Source organism: Bos mutus, chromosome 5 (genome assembly GCF_027580195.1).
Source record: "Bos mutus isolate GX-2022 chromosome 5, NWIPB_WYAK_1.1, whole genome shotgun sequence".
Taxonomy (NCBI): Eukaryota; Metazoa; Chordata; class Mammalia; order Artiodactyla; family Bovidae; genus Bos; species Bos mutus.
Window position 1 is genome coordinate 28,154,773 of NC_091621.1, and position 19,538 is coordinate 28,174,310.

General features: G+C 39.6%; 1 protein-coding gene and 1 long non-coding RNA gene across 2 annotated transcripts; one reads left to right on the forward strand and one right to left on the reverse strand.

Annotated features, from left to right (window-relative positions):
* Positions 1-1,592: 1,592 nt before the first annotated feature.
* On the reverse strand, positions 1,593-7,074 carry LOC138987916 (lysozyme C, tracheal isozyme). The gene is made up of 4 exons (XM_070370571.1): positions 6,859-7,074; positions 5,515-5,679; positions 3,766-3,841; positions 1,593-2,312 (listed from the first exon to the last, which is right to left on the reverse strand). The coding sequence occupies exons 1-4, from the start codon at positions 7,049-7,051 to the stop codon at positions 2,246-2,248; spliced, it is 501 nt and encodes a 166-aa protein (XP_070226672.1). The 5' UTR covers positions 7,052-7,074; the 3' UTR covers positions 1,593-2,245.
* Positions 6,894-19,014, forward strand: LOC138987917 (uncharacterized). Its single transcript, XR_011464205.1, has 3 exons — positions 6,894-7,026; positions 8,153-8,308; positions 16,735-19,014. It is a non-coding gene; the product is annotated as an uncharacterized lncRNA (long non-coding RNA).
* Positions 19,015-19,538: the final 524 nt, after the last annotated feature.

Sequence of the window (19,538 nt, forward strand, 5' to 3'; positions counted from 1 at the left end):
TGCAGGTCTATGCCCTCCAGCTAGACGAAACCCTTTGTAAAAGAAAATAACAAAGATAGTTTAAAGTAATCAACAAAATGTGAGACATCACCGGGGACACAGGAGGCTGACTTCATCGTTGCGCAACAGATGCTTTCTGTTGCCAAGACACTAAATAAAAGTGATGTGGCTCCGAAGAACAGGGCTCTTGATCTAAGAGGTCTTGAGTTCTCTGGTCCCATCTTTAAAACTTTAATTTTGACTCTGGTTTATTTTTTCCCGAACTGTGCGTCGACCACTTTTGATCCCTATGTGCTGCACTGGCCGCAGCAGTTAGAGGGTTGTGTAGAGCCTATGGAGAGTTCTTTGTAAAATGAAACGTTCCCAGGGCAGCTCGTGCAGTGCTGGGGATGATCCAGCAGAGGGAGAAACTCGGGATGCAGGAAACCCTCAGCCTAAACTGGAGTAGTGAGAGGGCTGTGATGAAGACTGCATTTGGAGACTGCCATTTGAGGAGCAGAAGCCCTTCATCCCAGTGATAAAGGGGAAAGAAGGGAGGGCGGGCCCGGGGAAAGAAGGGAGGGCGGGCCCGGGGAAAGATGTTAGCTCTGCTATGCTGGCCAGGAAGGGAGGATTTTGTATGAGGTTGCTTCTGTTCTGTCAGTGTAATATCATCTGACAGAGGACTTAAGACTGTAAGGCGGACTGTAAGGTCATCTGCTCAGAGCAGAGTATGGAAGGCCAGGGGTTGGTGTGTGTGCTGGGACTTTGAAAAGAGGGAAGTAAATAGTGACAGTCATTTTAGAGTGAGGACACCAACACAGAAGGATTTCAGAGAAGTGACTATGATGACCAGGTAGACTTGAGGGCCCATTTGAGATTTGTATTGATGAATTTTAAGTGAGGGGAAGTCCTTGGTGGTTCTATGGTTAGGATTCCGTGCTTTCACTCTTAGAGTAAGAAGTCAAGCCCTCTTGGGGAACTAAGGTCCCTGAAGCTGTATGGCACAGTCGAAAAAGATTAAACATTTAAAACATTAAGTGAGATATCAGCAGGCTTATGGATTTCTCTAGCAATATCCACCCGTTTCAATGCAGGTGAGAATGTAGGAAATACTAAGTGTCAGATCATTATTTCCCAATACATACGTATTTCTTCAGAGACATTAAATGGCTCTAAACAAAGGAAGACGAAGTATGAATTGCAAAGCTTTTAATGAAAATGTTTTTCTTTTACAACATGCATAGTTTCACATCTATTGAATAGCAATTAATTCAATGCTTGCAAACTCATCTACCTCTGAATTTAGTCATAATGCATGAATTTCAGCTAATAAAACTAAGGAAAATCAACAGCTCATCTAATTCTTCTTTATATTCCTTCAGGATCAGCAGGATGCCTAAATGAGTTCTTTACAAAGGCTAAAATAGGTTGATGTATAAACTGTGAGTTTATTTTGAAAGCTGTGTGAATGCAACATTTCTACTAAAACATTTAAACCAAAGGTCATACTTATGAAAACAAATTTTTGATGGGGCTGTTTCCATTTTTACCATTTGACGTTCTGCTCTTTTTGACTGAACAGATGAAAGTTCACATGCCTACTCAGGTGGGGCTTTGCCTAAGATCAATTTGCTTAGAGATATTCTTTTGTTGGAGAAGGCAATGGCACCCCACTCCAGTACTCCTGCCTGGAAAATCCGATGGATGGAGGAGCCTGGTAGGCTGCGGTCCATGCTAAGGGTCGGACACGACTGAGTGACTTCACTTTCCCTTTTCACTGTCATGTGTTGGAGAAGGAAATTGCAACCCACTCCAGTGTTCTTGCCTGGAGAATCCCAGGGACCGGGGACCCTGGTGGGCTGCTGTCTCTAGGGTCGCACAGAGTCGGACACGACTGAAGTGACTTAGCATAGCATTGTTTTCTTCTATTTTGTTGAATATTGGGGAGTACTTATATCATTCAAGATTAAGTCTGGGTTATCTCTTTGAGGAACTAAATGTACCAGAGATACATTTGATAATGAAGATTTTAGACAATTATTCACCAGCATTAGTTCTGTTAGCAAGCTGAAAAATGTTGTAGGCCCAATATCAAACAATAAACACGTGAGGTAAACGTCAGCCTCTTAGAAGAAAGACCATATGCTCCTGCTTTGATAAAAACATTATTTGTTTGAAAGAGTGAGAGTATAACCTTTTACTCAACGATTATTTCCTTAATATGAAAAAGAGACAAAATGAGCTGAAGACGAAAACTCCACAGTTACACTCTGCAACCCTTAACATAACTCGTGAGGTCTCGGTTTTGACACTTGTTTGTCCATGCCACCCTGTAGAAAAAGGTAAAAGAAATGATAATAAGATTAAAACATATCTTCATTGTTATACATACTTCAAATCCTTTGTGAGAACAAAATAGTTAATCAGTCCATGAAATACAAGCTACAGACAGATCCAAGTATTGCTTATTTATCAACTGGAGACATGTATACCAAGGCCTTCACATCTCCCCAAGGCTTCACTAGAGCACAGAATGCTGAACACAAATGTTGAGTCTTGTGTAGTCCACAACACAACTGCAAAGCGTATTCCATATTTACTTACTTTCAAAAATAATTTCAAGATATGATGAGGAATTGGTAGAGTGTGGAAAAACTTAAAAATTCTAGAACTCCTTAGAATAAATTGAGGTTAAAGTAGATTGTTTCTATGTAATACACTGTTTAGCATAAATCTTAATATTTAGATTTTCCATTTTCAATTCCCTTGGTCTTAGAGAATCTTCCCAACACTTTTCTCATAACAGTAAGATGAAACCACTCCCTACCCTCTCACACACACCTTTTTTTAGCCACACACACCACATGGCCTATGGTATCTCAGATTCCCAACCAGGTACCAGACTCCCTCCTGCACTGAAAGCATAGACTCTTAACCACTAGGGAAGATCTCTCCTTTAATGCTTAACCCATACTTTGCTCTGTGAAGGGAACTTACATAGTGTTGAAGGTCCATTATACTTGAAACACAAACAAACTCAGAAAAACAAATCAGATTTGTGGTTACCAATTGTGGGTATTGTGGGTGGGGTGCAGGCACCCCACTCCAGTACTTTTGCCTGGAAAATCCCATGGATGGAGGAGCCTGGTGGGCTGTAGTCCATGGAGTCGCTAAGAGTTGGATACGACTGAGTGACTTCCCTTTCACTTTTCACTTTCATGCATTGGAGAAGGAAATGGCAACCCACTCCTGTGTTCTTGCCTGGAGAATCCCAGGGACAGGGGAGCCTGGTGGGTTGCCGTCTATGGAGTCGTGAAGAGTCGGACACGACTGAAGCGACTTAGCAGCAGCAGCAGCAGTGGGTGGGGTGAGGGGTGGGGAATTGGATGAAAGCATCGGAAAGTACTACAAACCTCCAATTATAAGATAAGTAAACACTGGAGATGTGATGTACAACATGATGAATAGAATTAACACTGCTGTGCTCACATATGAAAATAGATTAGACAGTAAATCACAAGATTTTTCATCACAAATTTTTTTCTTCTGTTTCTTTAATTTTTTAACTTATTTTTTAATGAAGGATAATTGCTTAACAGTATTGCATTGTGTTTCTTTAATGTTGTATCCATTGAGATCATGCATGTTCACTAAACTTACTGTGATAATCATTTCATGATGTATTACGTCATTATGCTGTACACCTTAAATTTATGAAGTACTGTGGGTCAATTATATCTTACCAACATTGGATGGAAAGCAAAAAACAAAAAAATAACATACCATGCTGTAATGCCTTGCTGACTGACAATCTTCTTTGCACATGCTACAGCTTGAGTGATGTCATCTTTCAGCAAAGCTGAAAAAGAGGTGGTGGGAAATGAGGACAATGTTCACAGAAACTCACGTAAATTTTAGGTTCAGCCAGCTTTATTCTCTTAGGCTGAGAAAAGAACAAATACAATTACTTTTTTAAGAGTCCCTGTATCTGTGAATATTGGGAGAAAACCCTCTCTCTCCATTCTATCCCATTTGGCAGGAAATAAAGCATTCTGTTTTTCGTTTGCCAATGTCATTTGGAAGCTCTAAAACTATTAACTAATATGACAGAAGGTTCTCTTTTCACTGAACACTTTGAAAACAAAACAAAAACAAACAAGCAGAAACCAGTCTAGCAGTTTTTTGCTCAGCAGTTCTACTAGTGAAAATTCATTCCAAAACAAGAAAAGTAATAAGTGATGTACCCAAGATGTACATATCAATACAAGAGTTGGATTAATAAATGTTAGAATATTTAGTGAAATTCTATTCATCCAGAAAAAGTAATAAGATTGATATTTGTTGAGAAAAATGATATTGTGCAATAACGAGCAAATTGTAAAGTAGTAAATATAGTACAATTTCATTTTTGTTGAAGCATATTGCTTACATGTTTGTATGTGGGTACAAATGTGGATTATATAGCTTTACATTCATGTACGTGAGTGATGTGTGTTCTGAAAGAAGATGTGGAGACCACAAGTTACCGTGGTCATAAGTCTCTGGGTAGTAGAACTTTTATTCAATGACCACAGATTATTGTATAATACAAATAATTTTTTAAACTAAACTAACTGTATATAAAAGATATGTCCAGAAATGAATCTTCTTTATTAGGAATTTTAATATTAAAAATTAAACAATATCATTTGGCAATACTTCTCCAATATTTTATGCAATAAATATTGCGTGGCACATGTGCATGTGTGACTCTCTGCGACCCCATGGACTGTAGCCCCCCAGGCTTCTCTGTTCATGTTGATTTCCTAGGCAAGAATATTGAAGTCGGTTGCCATACCCTCCTTCAGAGGATCTTCCCAACCCGGGATTGAACCTGTATCTCACATCTCCTGATTGTCAGGAGGGTCCTTTACTACTAGCCCCACCTGGGAAGCCCTAAATATTGCATATGTTATCTCAGTTTTAAAAGGAACTCAATAGAATAGGTGTTTCACCCCAATTAAAAATAAATGCATATATTAACTTGGTAGAATGACAGTGATTAAATAGGAAGTGTATGTTTGAGATATGCAAACTAAAGAATTTAGGAATGAAATGTGAAATGTTTCTAATTTACTTTAAAATCATTCAGCCAAAAACCCCTACTGTATAATATGTACATTAAAAAAGTACATATGACAAAATTTTTAAAAAGACCACACAGCCAAATTATCCCTAAACCTCTCCAAACCAGGTAAATTAGTAGGAATGGCATTGTCCTTTACAAAGCATCAACATGTCCAGTTACAATACAGTGATAGATCATTCCAACTCTTGTATGTTAGTAAACAGCAACCTTCTATGATACCAGCTTTTTAATTTCTTACTTAAGGAATTATGAGGTAGGTGATAAAAACAGTTTCTAGAAGTTAAGATGGAGTGTTTCTGGTCCCTCATGAACTCTTCAAGACCTTTTCATTTGTATTAAATCTCTCTTCTTATAGGTACCACCAAATGGGACCTGTGCCATCACTCAACAGTATCTTGTCTTACCACTGCAGGATACACCACAGCCGTTAACTGCTTTTGGGGTTTTGCCATCATTACACCACCATTTGCTGTTGATCTGAAATATCCCATAATCAGTGCTTTTGCTTCCAGGATTATAGTTTTTAGCTTGTGTGTTATAATTGCTTTCTCCTTTGGCCAAACACATCCCTGAAAAAAAAAATGTATTTTTAGTAATAAACAGCAATATCATATGACTTTTATTTCATAACATAATTCTATTTTACTAATGACTTATTTTAGAAGCATAAACATATATTTTACTTGTAGATAATTTAACATTTGGTGTTAGGGGCCCTTAGGAGAATTCTTTTGTTAGCAAATCATTTGCTAATACTAATGAAACAAGATAACACGTTGTAAAAAATATTGAAATAGCTGTGTCTTCCATTGCTCCCATCCCCAGGTAAGATTGAGCCTAGAATAGAAAATCAACAGAGTGCTTAAATGGGTTTGGTCACGAGCAGCAGATGCATATGCTAATGTAAAAATATTTGCACTGGGAAAAATAAGGATTTACTAGGAGAAAGAAAATTTCTTATGATACCTAAAGGTGAATTTGGATATCAAATTAGAATCCAAACAATAAGAATCATAGGATAGGAAAGACTATGTCATCCATCCATCCATCTAGCCATTTGCTCATGTACTGAAAAATAGTTATGGAGCAGAAATGTCTGAATTCACTCTGAAAAATACAATGTTGACATGGACAGGTATGGACTGAAATACAAAGGAACTTTTCCTTAGGGCACATATTGAATTCTGTGGAAGAAAATGACAAATAATTAATGAACTAGAGTCAGAATAATAGAATGTTATTTCATGCTACATTTCAGGGTTCCTTATGTAGATATTGATTGAGGAGAAACAGGTTCCTACAGTCCCTGTTCTAAGAGTTCAATGTAACTTTTTTAAAAACTTGGCTGTTAAAAACCCAGCATCATGGTAGGAGGATTAAAAATGACAAAAATACTGCCTTACTCTTGCTTGCAGAACCCAAATTGCAAGCTGGAAATGGCTGAGGGCTGAAATATATCTTGTAGTCACCCTACAAGTGCCAGCTGGCAAGTTTAGTGGCACTAGAGGAGTACAGCAAGACCTGGCATGCTTAGAATGGTATAGAATTTGACCCTCCCATGCCTCCATCCTTCCCTAGGTACATCTGATTCTGAGCTGATGTGTTTCAGCCATTGTAAATGTACAAACCCTTCAAGGAAAAAAAAAAAAAGCCATTCATTCAAAGTCCCTTTCTTATTCTTCTTCCTCAGTTAGTATCTGTTCCACAGCTGGCTGACTATTTGGAAGGATGAAGAATAGTTAACTTACAGTTTGCCAGGCTGACTCCCTTGTAGCCAGCCAATCCAAGTTTCTTCAGAGTTCTGGCAAGCTCACACCTCTCAAATGTCTTGCCCTGGACAGCAACAGAAAGGAGCAGAAGCCCCAGAATAAGGAGAGCCTTCATGTTGACGGAAGCCAAATGTCCAAGTTGACCAGGTGAGCTGGACTTGCTATTTAACATCTTTTCCCTTCTGTCTTTTCTGACCAGTTTGGGAGCTCCACCCTTGGAGACATGTGGAAAGCAGGGAATGTTTATTGCTTCACTTACGCTAAAAGTTTTGATGTCCTAAGAGTTAATTGCAAGAAAATCGTGAAATGATATTGCTTGAAGACATTGCTCAGAAAGAACTGGCATTAGCTCTATTGCCCAAAGAGGAACTTCCTCCTATTTGATTATGAATGTGAGCAACTAGAAAGAAAAAAACCCTGAATGAACATATTACACAATGGAAAATATGCTCCCATCTTTGATTAATATTCATTTGCACTAAGTTTTTTTATGTGCTTTCATTATGTTGTCTTCATCTTTTTCACTTAAAAGTATTTTATGTACACTTTCCACAAAGAATGTGACACACTGTTGTTCTGATAGGTGGATAGCGAAGCACCACGTTGATCACAGATTCCTATGCTGACTCTTTTGGTTGTTTCTCAGTAGTTACTTTGTAAATCAATATTTTACTGTTATAAGTAAGCCTCATGTGAACATTGCTAAGTCCTTTCTGACAATGTCTTACTTCACTTTCTCATGTTAGAACATAAAGAGTCATTGTGAAGCAAGAAAACAGTATAGTAAAACCTACAAAAGAATAGCAGAATTATGCCACCCCAAAATCTTCCCCTTTGGCACAAGGATTGTTTTGAGCTGAAGGCAGTTGAGAAGAAGCAGATTCAAGAAAAGTCCTCTTCCTCCCTCTATTTTCCTGAAAGTAAAACATAAATGTGTGCAGAAATTAATCATTTGAAACACTAGACACTTATCAGCCCCAAGACAGCACCTGAGGACTCTGCAAAAGAGCCTTTGCTGACTAGCGATTATCTTCCAGTATTCTCTAATGTATTTACTGTCCCACAATTTGCCACTCTTGCAAGCCTAGTACTCTGTTCCTCTGTCTTGTTGCTCACTTAAAAATACATTGTTCTTTGGTTAAGATAATCTGTAAGTCCAAATTCTGGCTTCCTCCTTGAGTTAGTCATCCCTGCATTTCTTACAAGTATACATGAGATGTATATGTTAATATACTTGTTTCCTTTTCTCTTGTTAATCTGTCTTTGGTTACAGAGCCACAGCGAAAAGCTGAAAAGGGTAAAAGGAAACACATGTTTCCTCCTGTACAGTTTCTAGTGATGAGGATGGGACAGCAAAAGGCTGGGACACTCCACTCTCCCTGGAGACTGCAGTTGAGATATGGGATAACCGACAACAGACCAGCAGAAGGTAAGAGGTCTTACCATGTCAGTCTCGCAAATCTCTGTCTATAGAGCATAGTCAAGAGAGAAGGATAAAGATTTCTCTTTGTCCCTTTCCAAATTCACAGTGGCAGGAGAAAAACATTTGTGAAAATGGATATTGAATCATGAGCTTGTGAATTTGATTTTGGTAATCAACACCTATGGTGACTTATTCTTGGCCTCTCAGATAGAGTCATGTTTTCCTTTATCATAAGGATGAAAAACTATAAGATGAGACTCTCCATTTGTTTTGTTTTATGTATTGAGAGCTTGGCTTTATAACCAGCGAGAATGTGCCCTCCGGTTTCTGCCCCTTATGGGGTACAGTTTCTGTCACACTTGCATCTGCAGCCAGCTAGAAGCCTAGGACATGAAGTGACAGGCAGCATTCTCTGTCCAAACATGCTGGCTCACAGGGAAGTGTGTCTTAATAAAGTGTCCAAATTCATAAGGGGCCTTTTTGGTCTCTACCTTCGTTGCCTGGTTTTGAGGGGAAAATTCACACAGCATTATCACTTTTCTGGTAACCCAGGTTAGGAGGTCAGTGATTTAAGACATCTCACTTTGTGGGAGATAGAGGTTTGTCACCTGAGATGAGGAAGGTCTTTGCTTTCTTAGGCTTTCTCTGCAGAGGCTCTGCATCTTGAGAAGGCTACATTTCTTAGAGAACACCACTGGTGTCCATGGGTAAACCCTAATATTGGTTTTAAGCTGTAAAAATACTCACTGGTTGGAGTCAGAACTGAAATAGATACATTGAAGATGTGGACTTGTACACCTAAAAGATTTTTTACATTTTATTTGTTTATTCACTTATTTATGTATGGCTGCTCTGGGTCTTCCTTGCTGTACGCAGGCTTTCTCTAGATGCTGCTAGCGGGGGCTATCTCTAATTGTAGTGGGTGAATTCGTTGCAGGGGCTTCTCTTGTTACTGCGCATGGGCTCCATCAAGGTTCCCGGGTTCCATAGTTGCAGAGCGTGGGCTCAGTAGTTGTGGCGCATGGGCTTAGTTGCCCCACGGCATGTGGAATCTTCCCAGATCAGAGATCAAACCCATGTCCCCTGCATTGGCAGGGTTCTTAACTACTTTACCACTAGGGGGTCTCTAAAAGGATTTTTTTTTAAATTTATTTTATTTCTGGCTGTCCTGGGTCTTCATGGCTGCGCGAGCTTTTCTCTAGTCGTGCAGAGAAAGTGCTACTCTCCAGTGTGTGGGCTTCTCATTCTCACTGTGGTGGCTTCTCCTGTTTTGGACCACAGGCTCTAGGGCACATGGGCTTCAACATGGGCTTCAGTAGTTGGGATTCATGGGCTCAGTATCGCAGGTCCGAGGCTCCAGAACATAGGCTCAGTCGTCGTGGTGCACAGGCTTTGTTGCTCTGGAGCATACGGGATCTTCCCGGATCAGGGATCAAACCCATGTCTTCTGCCTTGGAAGGTGGATTCTTTACCACTGAATCTCTACGGGAGCCTGAGAAAAGGATTTTTAAGAGAGCTCTATTCCCTGGTGGCTCAGACGATAAAGCGTCTGCCTGTATTGCGGAAGACCCAGGTTCGATCCCCGGGTCTGGAAAATCCCCTGGAGAAGGAAATGGCAACCGACTCCAGTATTCCTGCCTGGAAAATTCCATGAATGGAGGAACCTGGCGGGCTACAGTCCATGGGGTCGCAAAGAGTCGGACCCGACTGAGCGACTTCACTTAACCTCAAGCAAATGTCCTCTTGGTACCTATAGGAAGATCAGATTAAAGAAAAAAAAGAGAAATGAAGACGAAAACAAACAAAAGAAGTATATACAGAATACCCTGGCTGTATATATACAAAACACTTCCTTAACATGTTTAGGAGGGGAAAATCAGAGAACCAAATGTCAAGAACTGCAGATGGCACTCAAGTTGGTGTGAAACTTATGGAAATATTGAAAGTGAGGAAATAGTTTTGACGAAGGTCAAGAAAATGCATAGAAAGGCTTGATAGACTGTCCCCTCCTCTGTAAGCTGACCCCACCAGGTCCAGACCTTCCCGTATTTGTGGCAGGTACTACAGAAAAAATAATTACTGAACTATCTTATCCAACCATGAAATAAAGAAAAACATTATGGTAATAATCCTATATTTCTGGTAATAGGCAAACATGCCTCTGAGTTCCTTTTCGAAATTCTTTCTTAGTCCCTTGGAAATATTGACCTTACCATGTCTTTGAAATGTAAGCCTCCAAAAAGATAAATGTTGGCTAAAGCAAACATGGAACTGGGAAAAAAAAAAAAAAATGAGAGACAGATTTTTTTTAAAAAACAAATTGCTATTTGATATTTCTGTAAGCTCTGTTTCTTCAGATTTTGTCCACAGCCTCCATAAGATTATCTATTAAAGACAAGTAAAAATTTTTTCCACAAATATTGGTAAAATGCTTCAGCCAGTATTCAGCCAATATTAAGAATGGGTATACTTAACTTGTTCCATCTTGCAAGAAACACTGTTTAGATCCAGCTATTCTTTTATAATAGTTATAAGAAATAACTCTTCTACTTTTATTTATTTTTTTTTTTTTTGTTTTTTTTTTAATTTTATTTTATTTTTAAACTTTACAATATTGTATTAGTTTGGCCAAATATCGAAATGAATCCACCACAGGTATACATGTGTTCCCCATCCTGAACCCTCCTCCATCCCCATACCATCCCACTGGGTCGTCCCAGTGCACCAGCCCCAAGCATCCAGTATCGTGCATTGAACCTGGACTGGCGACTCGTTCCATACATGATATTATACATATTTCAATGCCATTCTCCCAAATCTTCCTTGTAAACCATAGAAGTTTATTTCTCACAGCTCTGGGGGCTGGGAATGCAAGATCAAAGCACCAGCACATTGGATTCTTCTGCAAGTCCTCTTCCTGGTTCATCACCAGGGTTTTCTTGCTGCTCTTCACAAGGCGGAAGGGTCTCTGTGGGGTCTGTCTCATGAGCACACTAATCCCATTCATAATCTCATCACCTGAGAACCGCTCAAAGGCCCCACCTCCTAATATACCATCTTTGGGGCTTTAGGATGTCAACATCTGAATTCAGGGATAACACAAACAGAATATAACTACTCTTATAAAACTATTCTTTTGTAAGTTCATCTCAGGTGTAGTGGAAATGCTTTGGAATTTTAAATCCCTTAAAAGGTGTTAGCTTCTTGCCTTAGCAGTTTGCTACCAGTTGATAATTGTTTAAATGAATATTCTTATGATGCAAAATTAGTTCTCAAAATTTTCAGTGTTCTGGGACTCTATCAGGTGATCTTAATCAGGGGTTCTGGGTTATTGAAAAAAGGGGGAATCTATTTACAGGTCTTCCTTGATTTATGGTGAGGTTACATTCTGATAATCCTATTGTAAGTTAGACCTATAGTAAGTCAAAAAATGTATACTATACACCTAACCTACCAAACATCATAGTGCTGCCCAGCATACCTTAAACTTTTCCGGGACAGATATATTAGCCTACAGTCACGCAAAATCATCTGACACAAAGCCTATTTTAAAATAAAGTGTTGAATATCTCATGTAATATATTGAATACACTTCAGAAAGTGAAAGACAGAATGGTTGTCTGGGTACAGAATGGTTGTAAGTATATTGGTTGTTTACCCTTATAAACAAAAAATATCACTAGCCTGGGAAAAGATCACATTTTATATTTTCTACTGAATGCATACCACTTTCACACCGTTATAAAGTTGAAAAGCCATAAGCCATCCTGAAGGTGGGGACCTTCTGCACTGTAACAGCAAATTCAGACAGTGCTTGCCATGTCCCAGGCATTATTCTAAAAAGCTTAGTATGTATTAACTCACTTAACTTCCCTTGAAAAAGGTATTGTCAACATTGGCATTTTACCGATGAAGAAACAGAAATTCACTGAAGTCCAGCAGTTTGCCCACAGCCCCTCTGGGAGCCAGTAAAAGGCCCCTCTGCCTGCCCACGTGCTTTTCCTGTAAACTCTACCCAACACTTCAGTAAAATACCTATTAAAGGCCCATCAGAGCGCCTCTAACAGGAATTGATCTGAAAGCAGACCAGTTAGTAGAGCAGGGATCTGTGGGAAATGGAAGGACAGACTTGATGACAGATGCTGTATCATCCTTTTGTTGTTGCTGTTCACTTAGCATTCCATTTAAGGGTCATACTAAGGTACATAGAAGGAGAGGCCTACCTGTGTTTTCGTTTATAGGTTCTCTTGCATGCAAGAAGCTGACAGGGCAGATAATCAAACCTTGTGATCATTGTGCTCATAGTTACTAGGGTAATTCCCTGGCTCCACCAGAAAAATAGCTTCAGGGAGAAGTCACAGTTCCCAGGAGCCACCAAATACTTGCAAAGGCTGGAGTTTTACTTCCTCATCAAGAATGAGCCTCTCCAAAGAAACGCAGGAAACTGAGTATGCAAACTCTTGAAAGTATACACTCATCTGGAGTGAATCATTACTTGCTTAATGAGGTGCTTTGTTAAGAAAACAGCTTTGTATAAGGATGGGGGGGAGAAACAGGGACAGGAGGTGGTGGAGATGGTGCTGGAAAGGGATGGGCAGGATAAATAACTGTTAGGGCAAATGTATTAATTCTATCTGCAGAGTCTTTTGGTTTTTAATTTTTATTGGTTTGGGGGTTTTGGAGGGTTTTTCAGGTTTGGGTGTCATTTTGCTTTGTTTTTTGGCAGATCTTTCTCTTTAATTCTACAAGGTAAGAATGACCAAGCAGAAGACAGACCCTCTGATCTTAGTGATAGTTTCCAAAGTTACTTGTTACTCATTTGGTGGCTGTTGAACTCTGAAATCTCCTCTTTGACTTTCTGAGAAAGGTGAGAATTCGATTTTTAAAAGTTTGCACACAGAAAACATCAGGATTCTGTAAACTTCATAAGAAGTTGGGTTTTGGCTTTGTGTCTGGCAGAGAGTTCCTTATCCAGGAGAGTTGGTTTTGATCTTTCTAAGCAATGAGGCTTACCGTGACTGCTCCTCTGTCTTCGGCAGCCACAGGTCTGCTTGTTGCCTGGTGTGTGCACCCTTCCCTCGCTTTAGCCACCCTGTGTGGACACAGGAGATTAATTAAACCCTGTGCAGTTCCTTTTCTTTCAAGTTCTGCTTGAGAGAACGTTCTGATTTTCAAGTGAGAAAATTTAAGTTCTAGTCATTCTGGAGCAGCACCTGAGGTGTCTTGCCACAAGTTAGAATCCTTGAATTATGGGCAGAGAGGCAACAGCTTAAATTCAAATCTTTTTCTTGCATGTGTGATCTCTCAAGGAAAATGTTCCAAGTCCATGACTTATAGGTAAAACAGAGCATGTCATTAGATGATGGAAGCTTAATAAAAAATGGAGGCTTCCCTTTTGGCTCAGTGGTAAAGAATTAGCCTGCCAATGCAGGAGATGCAGGTTCGATCCCTGGGTCAGGAAGATAGCCTGGAGAAGGAAATGGCAGCCCACTCCAGTGTTCTTGAGTGGGAAATCCCACAGACAGAGGAGCCTGGTGGGCTACAGTTCATGGGGTCATGAAAGAGGCAGACATGACTTAGTGACCATAACAGCAGCAACAATGAAAGATGCTTGTCTGAGAATTTACACGGCAGGCTTAGAAATCCAGGAACTTGACTGGCATCCTTCAGAAAAGCCCAAGCCTCATTGCCTTTGTTCCAGATAAATTTTCTGCTGGTGTTTGTGTGTTTGGGAAAGGTGAGTGCTTCAAGGAAGACAGGGAGCTAGCGTGCAGGGTGTGGGTGAGGCCGGGAATGGTGTTCCTGTCCCTTGTGTCACACCTGTGTCACCTTCGTGCCACCCTCCACCCCTGGCTTGCTTTTCAAATTTCTGTTGTTTTGCAAGCGAGGAGAGCCAAGCAGAGGCACTGTAGTTCTTGGGGGATAAGTTGTTATGAAGCTCATAGTTGGGAAAGGATGGTGTTCAACATCTGTTAGATCGTATTTTAAGACAAAACAGAGGTAATTACTCTATCTCTTTATGGACCACCTGCAGAACTACTGGAGGTACTGACTTTTAAAAAGAAGAGTTTTCAATACCCCCCACCAAAGTTGATATTAAGCCCTGAGAATCTGCTACTTTAATAGGCACTCCATGTTTTTTCAAATATTAACTGTAAGTCTTGGAGCTTTGCAGAGTATTTCATAGACTGAAGGGATATATCCATGTGCACCGTTCTCTCTCTTGAAAAAAATTACTTCCACACTGAGAGTAATGGCCAGCCTGCAAAGAGACTCCCTATCCTGCCTCACTTAGCCCTGGAAAGGATTCAGTTCAGTTCAGTCGTTCAGTCATGTCTGACTCTTTGAGAACGCATGGACTGCAGCACGCCAGGCCTCCCTGTCCATCACCAACTCCAGGAGTCTACTCAAACTCATGTCCATTGAGTCAGTGATGCCATCCAACCATCTCATCCTCTGTCCTTCCCTTCTCCTCCAGCCTTCAATCTTTCCCAGCATCGCGGTCTTCACAAATGAGTCTGTTCTTCCAATCAGGTGGCCAAAGTATTGGAGTTTCAGCTTCAGCATCAGTCCTTCTAATGAATATTCAGGACTGATTTCCTTTAGGATGGACCGGTTGGATTTCCTTTCAGTCCAAGGGACTCTCAAGAGTCTTCTCCAACACCCCAGTTCAAAAGCATCAATTCTTCGGCGCTCAGCTTTCTTCACAGTCCAACTCTCACATCCATACATGACCAAAGGAAAAACCATAGCCTTGACTAGACGGACTTTTGTTGGCAAAGTAATATCTCTGCTTTTGAATATGCTATCTAGGTTGGTCATAACTTTCCCTCCAAGGAGTAAGCGTCTTTTAATTTCAGGGCTGCAATTACCTGTACTATAAGTGCTTTTACATTTCGTAACTTATTGAATATCCTAACAACCCTTGGAGGAAGGTACTGTTAGCCCCATTTTGCATAGAGAGATTTGGTATCTTGCCTCAAGTTACTCAGCAAAGAAAGAATTTAATCCCATACAGAGTCTAGACTCTTAACCAACATACAGAGTTGTATCTCTTTTGAAAAAGCCTTACAGTCCAGTTACATTGTAAGTTACATTGACTTTGCAAAAATAACAATTCTTTTTTGAATTGATTTACTGTAAATTGGCTTCATTTGGAAATTTGAAACATTTTATATATATTTATAAAAGTAGACATATATACATACATATATCATGTATGTATAAGCATTTAATTTACAGAAGCAGAAAACTAATACAGGCTAAAAGAAGTTTTTAAATGTTTTCCCCTAGGATCTCATTGCTATTTAACCCAGTTCTTCCAATATATGGGACCCTTTAGAATCTTCTGATTTGTCAAAAATAAAGTGTAGTGACTAAATCAAACAACAAAAATCCATATATGTAGTGACTGCAATCCTGTGACAAATGAATTAAAATCAGGTCTTCCTGACTAGATTTAAAACTACCTTTTACACTCAGGCAGCCCTTATTGTTTCCCAAATCTTTCTGTACTATTTCCAAGGCCTGCTATGTCCACTTCATCCAATTTCTTTCTTATTCTTTAAAACTCAGTTCAGATTATACTACTGTTAAGAAGCCTTCCTTAATGTACACACACACCATTTGCCCTTTTGTATGAATCCTATCTGTTCTCTTAGCTCCCTGATTACCTCATGACACTGTAATGCATTTTTCCTTCTTATCTGTCTGCTACTTCTGCTGTATCTGCCGTATCCCACCCAGCATCTAACAATGTGTCTTTACTCTGCATATGTTTTTAATTGATATGGGGCGGGGGGAGTTGAGGGGGAACAGGAAGATAAAAATTTCCACATACTAAAAAAGCATTGTCAACAAAGTCTATAGACAGACATACCATGAAGAAAAAGTGTGTTCATACCCCACATGATTTATTTCTTTGATACCTAAACAGCTCCTGCACATCATTAAAAAAGTCCACTAACCAATAACTAAAAAACCTCTGCAGAGCAAAGGAAACCATCAACAAAATGGAAAGGCAGCTTACTGAATAGGAGGAAATATTTGCAAATTATGTATCTAATCAGTTGAAAATATATTTTTGTTTTTATCAAAAATACATAAACGCATGCAACTCGGTGGCAAAAAAAAAAAAAAGCATAAAATTCAATTAAAATTGAGCAGAAGAGTTAAATAAATATTTTTCTAAAGAAGACATGCAGATGGCCAACAGATACACAAACATGCTCAATATCACTAATCATCAAGGAAACGTGAATCAAAAACACAATGCAACATCACTTCATATCGGTTAGAAAGTCTATTATCAAAAACACAGGAAATAACAAGGTGGGCAACTATGTGGACAAAAGAAGCCTTTGTGCAATGTTGATTGGTACAGTCACATATAGACTGTATATTGTAAGCCTGCTTATTTAACTTCTGTGCAGAATACATCATGCAAAATGCCAGGCTGGATGAGACACAAACTGGAATCAAGATTGCCGGGAGAAATATCAATAACCTCAGATATGCAGATGACACCATCCTTATGGCAGAATGTGAAGAGGAACTAAAAACCATCCTGATGAAAGTTAAAGAGGAGAGTAAAAAGTTGGCTTAAAGCTCAACATTCAGAAAATGAAGATCATATCATCTGGTTCCATCACTTCATGGAAAATAGGTAGGGAAAGAGTGGAAACAGTGTCAGACTTTATTTTGGGGGGCTCCAAAATCACTGCAGATGGTGACTGCAGCCATGAAATTAAAACACTTACTCCTTGGAAGGAAAGTTATGACCAACCTACATAGCATATTGAAAAGCAGAGACATTACTTTGCCAACAAAGGTCCGTCTAGTCATGGCTATGGTTTTTCCAGTGTATGGAAATGTATGGTCATGTATGGACGTAAGAGTTGGACTGTGAAGAAAGCTGAGTGCTGAAGAATTGATGCTTTTGAACTGTGGTGTTGGAGAAGACTCTTGAGAGTCACTTGGACTGCAAGGAGATCCAACCAGTCCATTCTCTAGGAGATCAGTCCTGGGTGTTCTTTGGAAGGAATGATGCTAAAGCTGAAACTCCAGCACTTTGGCCACCTCATGTGAAGAGTTGACTCATTGGAAAAGACTCTAATGCTGGGAAGGATTGGGGGCAGTAGGACTGGGGACAACAGAGAATGAGATGGCTGGTTGGCATCACTGACTCGATGGATGTGAGTTTGAATAAACTCTGGGAGGTGGTGATGGACAGGGAGGCCTGGCGTGCTGCGATTCATGGGGTCACAGAGTCAGACAGAACTGTGCAACTGAACTGAACTGAACTGATCTGGGGAATGAGAGATGGCAGAGGGAATAGGGCTCATAGATGAAGCAAGATAGACCATATGTTCAATTTTTGAAGCTAGGCAAGGGGACATGTCTCTACTTTTGTATATGCTATAGATTTTCCATAATAAAAGGGGCTTTTTAAAATTTAAATCTGTTTGTTTTTAATTAAAATTTTTTTCTTGGAATGAAGGTACTTTAGAATGTTGTGTTAGTATCTGTTGTACTTTAAAGTGAACTAGCTCTATGTATACATTTATCCCCTCATGGCCCTTCCTCACACCCCATCCCATCCATCTACTTCACCACAGAGGACTAAGCTGAGTTCCCTGCATTGTACAATAGGTGGCCACTAGGTATCTGGTTTACACATGGCAGTGCACATACACCAATCCTGATCTCCCAGTTCATCTCACTGACATCCCACCGCCATGTCCATAAGTGCTTTCCCTATGTCTCTGTCTCCATTCCTGTCCTGCAAACAGATTTATCTGCCACTTTCCTAGAGTCCACATACATCTATATTTGTTTTTCTCTTTCTGACTTCACTCTGTATGTCACACGTTGGGCCCATTGACTCATCTACAAATGACTTGTTTTTGTTCCTTTTTATGGCTGAATAACATTTCATTGTATGTATGTACCACATCTTCTTTATCCATTCACCAGTCAGTGGACACTTAGGTTGCTTCCATGCCCTGGCTATTGTAGACAGTGCTGCAGTGAACACTGGGGTGCACGTGTCTCTTAGAATTACAGTTTTCTCAAGGCATGTGCCCAGTAGTGGATTGCTGGATCATATGGTAGTTCTATTTTTAGTTTTTTAAGGAACTTCCATATTGCTCTCCATAATGGCTGATCAGTCTACATTCTCACCAACAGTGCAAAAGGGTTCCTTTTTCTCCACACCCTCTCCAGATTTATTGTTTGTAGATTTTTTTTTTGATGTTGGCCATTCTGACCATGTGAGGGGATACCTTATTGTAGTTTTGATCTGCATTTTCCTAATAATTAGTGATGAGCATCTTTTCATGTGTGTTTTTGTTGCAATGGTAAATGGGATTGTTTCCTTAACTATGCTTTCAGTTTTTCACCATCGAGAATGATGTTTGCTGTGGGTTTGTTGTTTATGTCCTTTATTATGTTAAGGTAGGTTCCCTCTCTGCCTACTTTCTAGAGAGTTTTTATTATAAACGTGTGTTGAATTTTGTCAACTGCTTTTCCTGTACCTATTGAGATGATCTTACGGTTTTTATTCTTTAATTTGTTAGTATGGTGAGTCACATTGATTGATTTGTGTACAGTGAAGAGTCCTTGTATCCCAGGGATCCCACAATCCTGGTATGATTCTTTTAATGTGCTGTTGGATTCTGTTTGCTAGTTATTTTGATGAAGATTTTTGTGTCCATGCTCATCAGTGATATTGGTCTTTTAATTGTGATTTAAATGAAAATTTCTTGGTGTTTCATATTTTGGTGATATCTTTGTCTGGTTTTGGTATCAGAGTAATGGTGGCCTCATAGAATGAGCTTGGGAGTGTTACTTACTCTGCAATTTTTTGCAAAAGTTGGAGAAGGATGAGAGTTAATTCTTCTCTGAATATTTGTTAGAACTTGCCCAAGAAGCCATCTGGCCCTGGACTTTTGTTACACAGCAAAAATTAACACAGCATTGTAAAGGAATTAAAAGTCAATTAAAAAAAAAAAAAAAAACGCTAAGCAAAATCTTTAACAGACACTGATTTCCCTCTTGGGCCAGCTTTTACTAATCTGTCCTCCCATGGCTGGTCACATAGACTTGAGACCTGATCCCTGGAGCCTCAGAAGCTGCTGTACTGGAATCATGTGGGATGAGAAAGTAAGAAAGCTCTCAAAATGCCCAGCTTGGGGGAATATGCTAAATAATTGGAGAGATTGATTCAATCAACTGA

What these genes read in the sequence shown, in the direction of transcription:
- LOC138987916 (XM_070370571.1), bottom strand. Translation starts at nt 7,051, where the DNA reads ATGTTAAATAGCAAGTCCAGCTCACCTGGTCAACTTGGACATTTGGCT. An exon ending in GGGAGTCAGCCTGGCAAACT is followed by an intron (nt 5,680 to 6,858) that starts GTAAGTTAACTA and finishes TTTTTTTTTCAG; the next exon opens with GGATGTGTTTGGCCAAAGGA. An exon ending in CAGCAAGGCATTACAGCATG is followed by an intron (nt 2,313 to 3,765) that starts GTATGTTATTTT and finishes CTTTTTCTACAG; the next exon opens with GGTGGCATGGACAAACAAGT.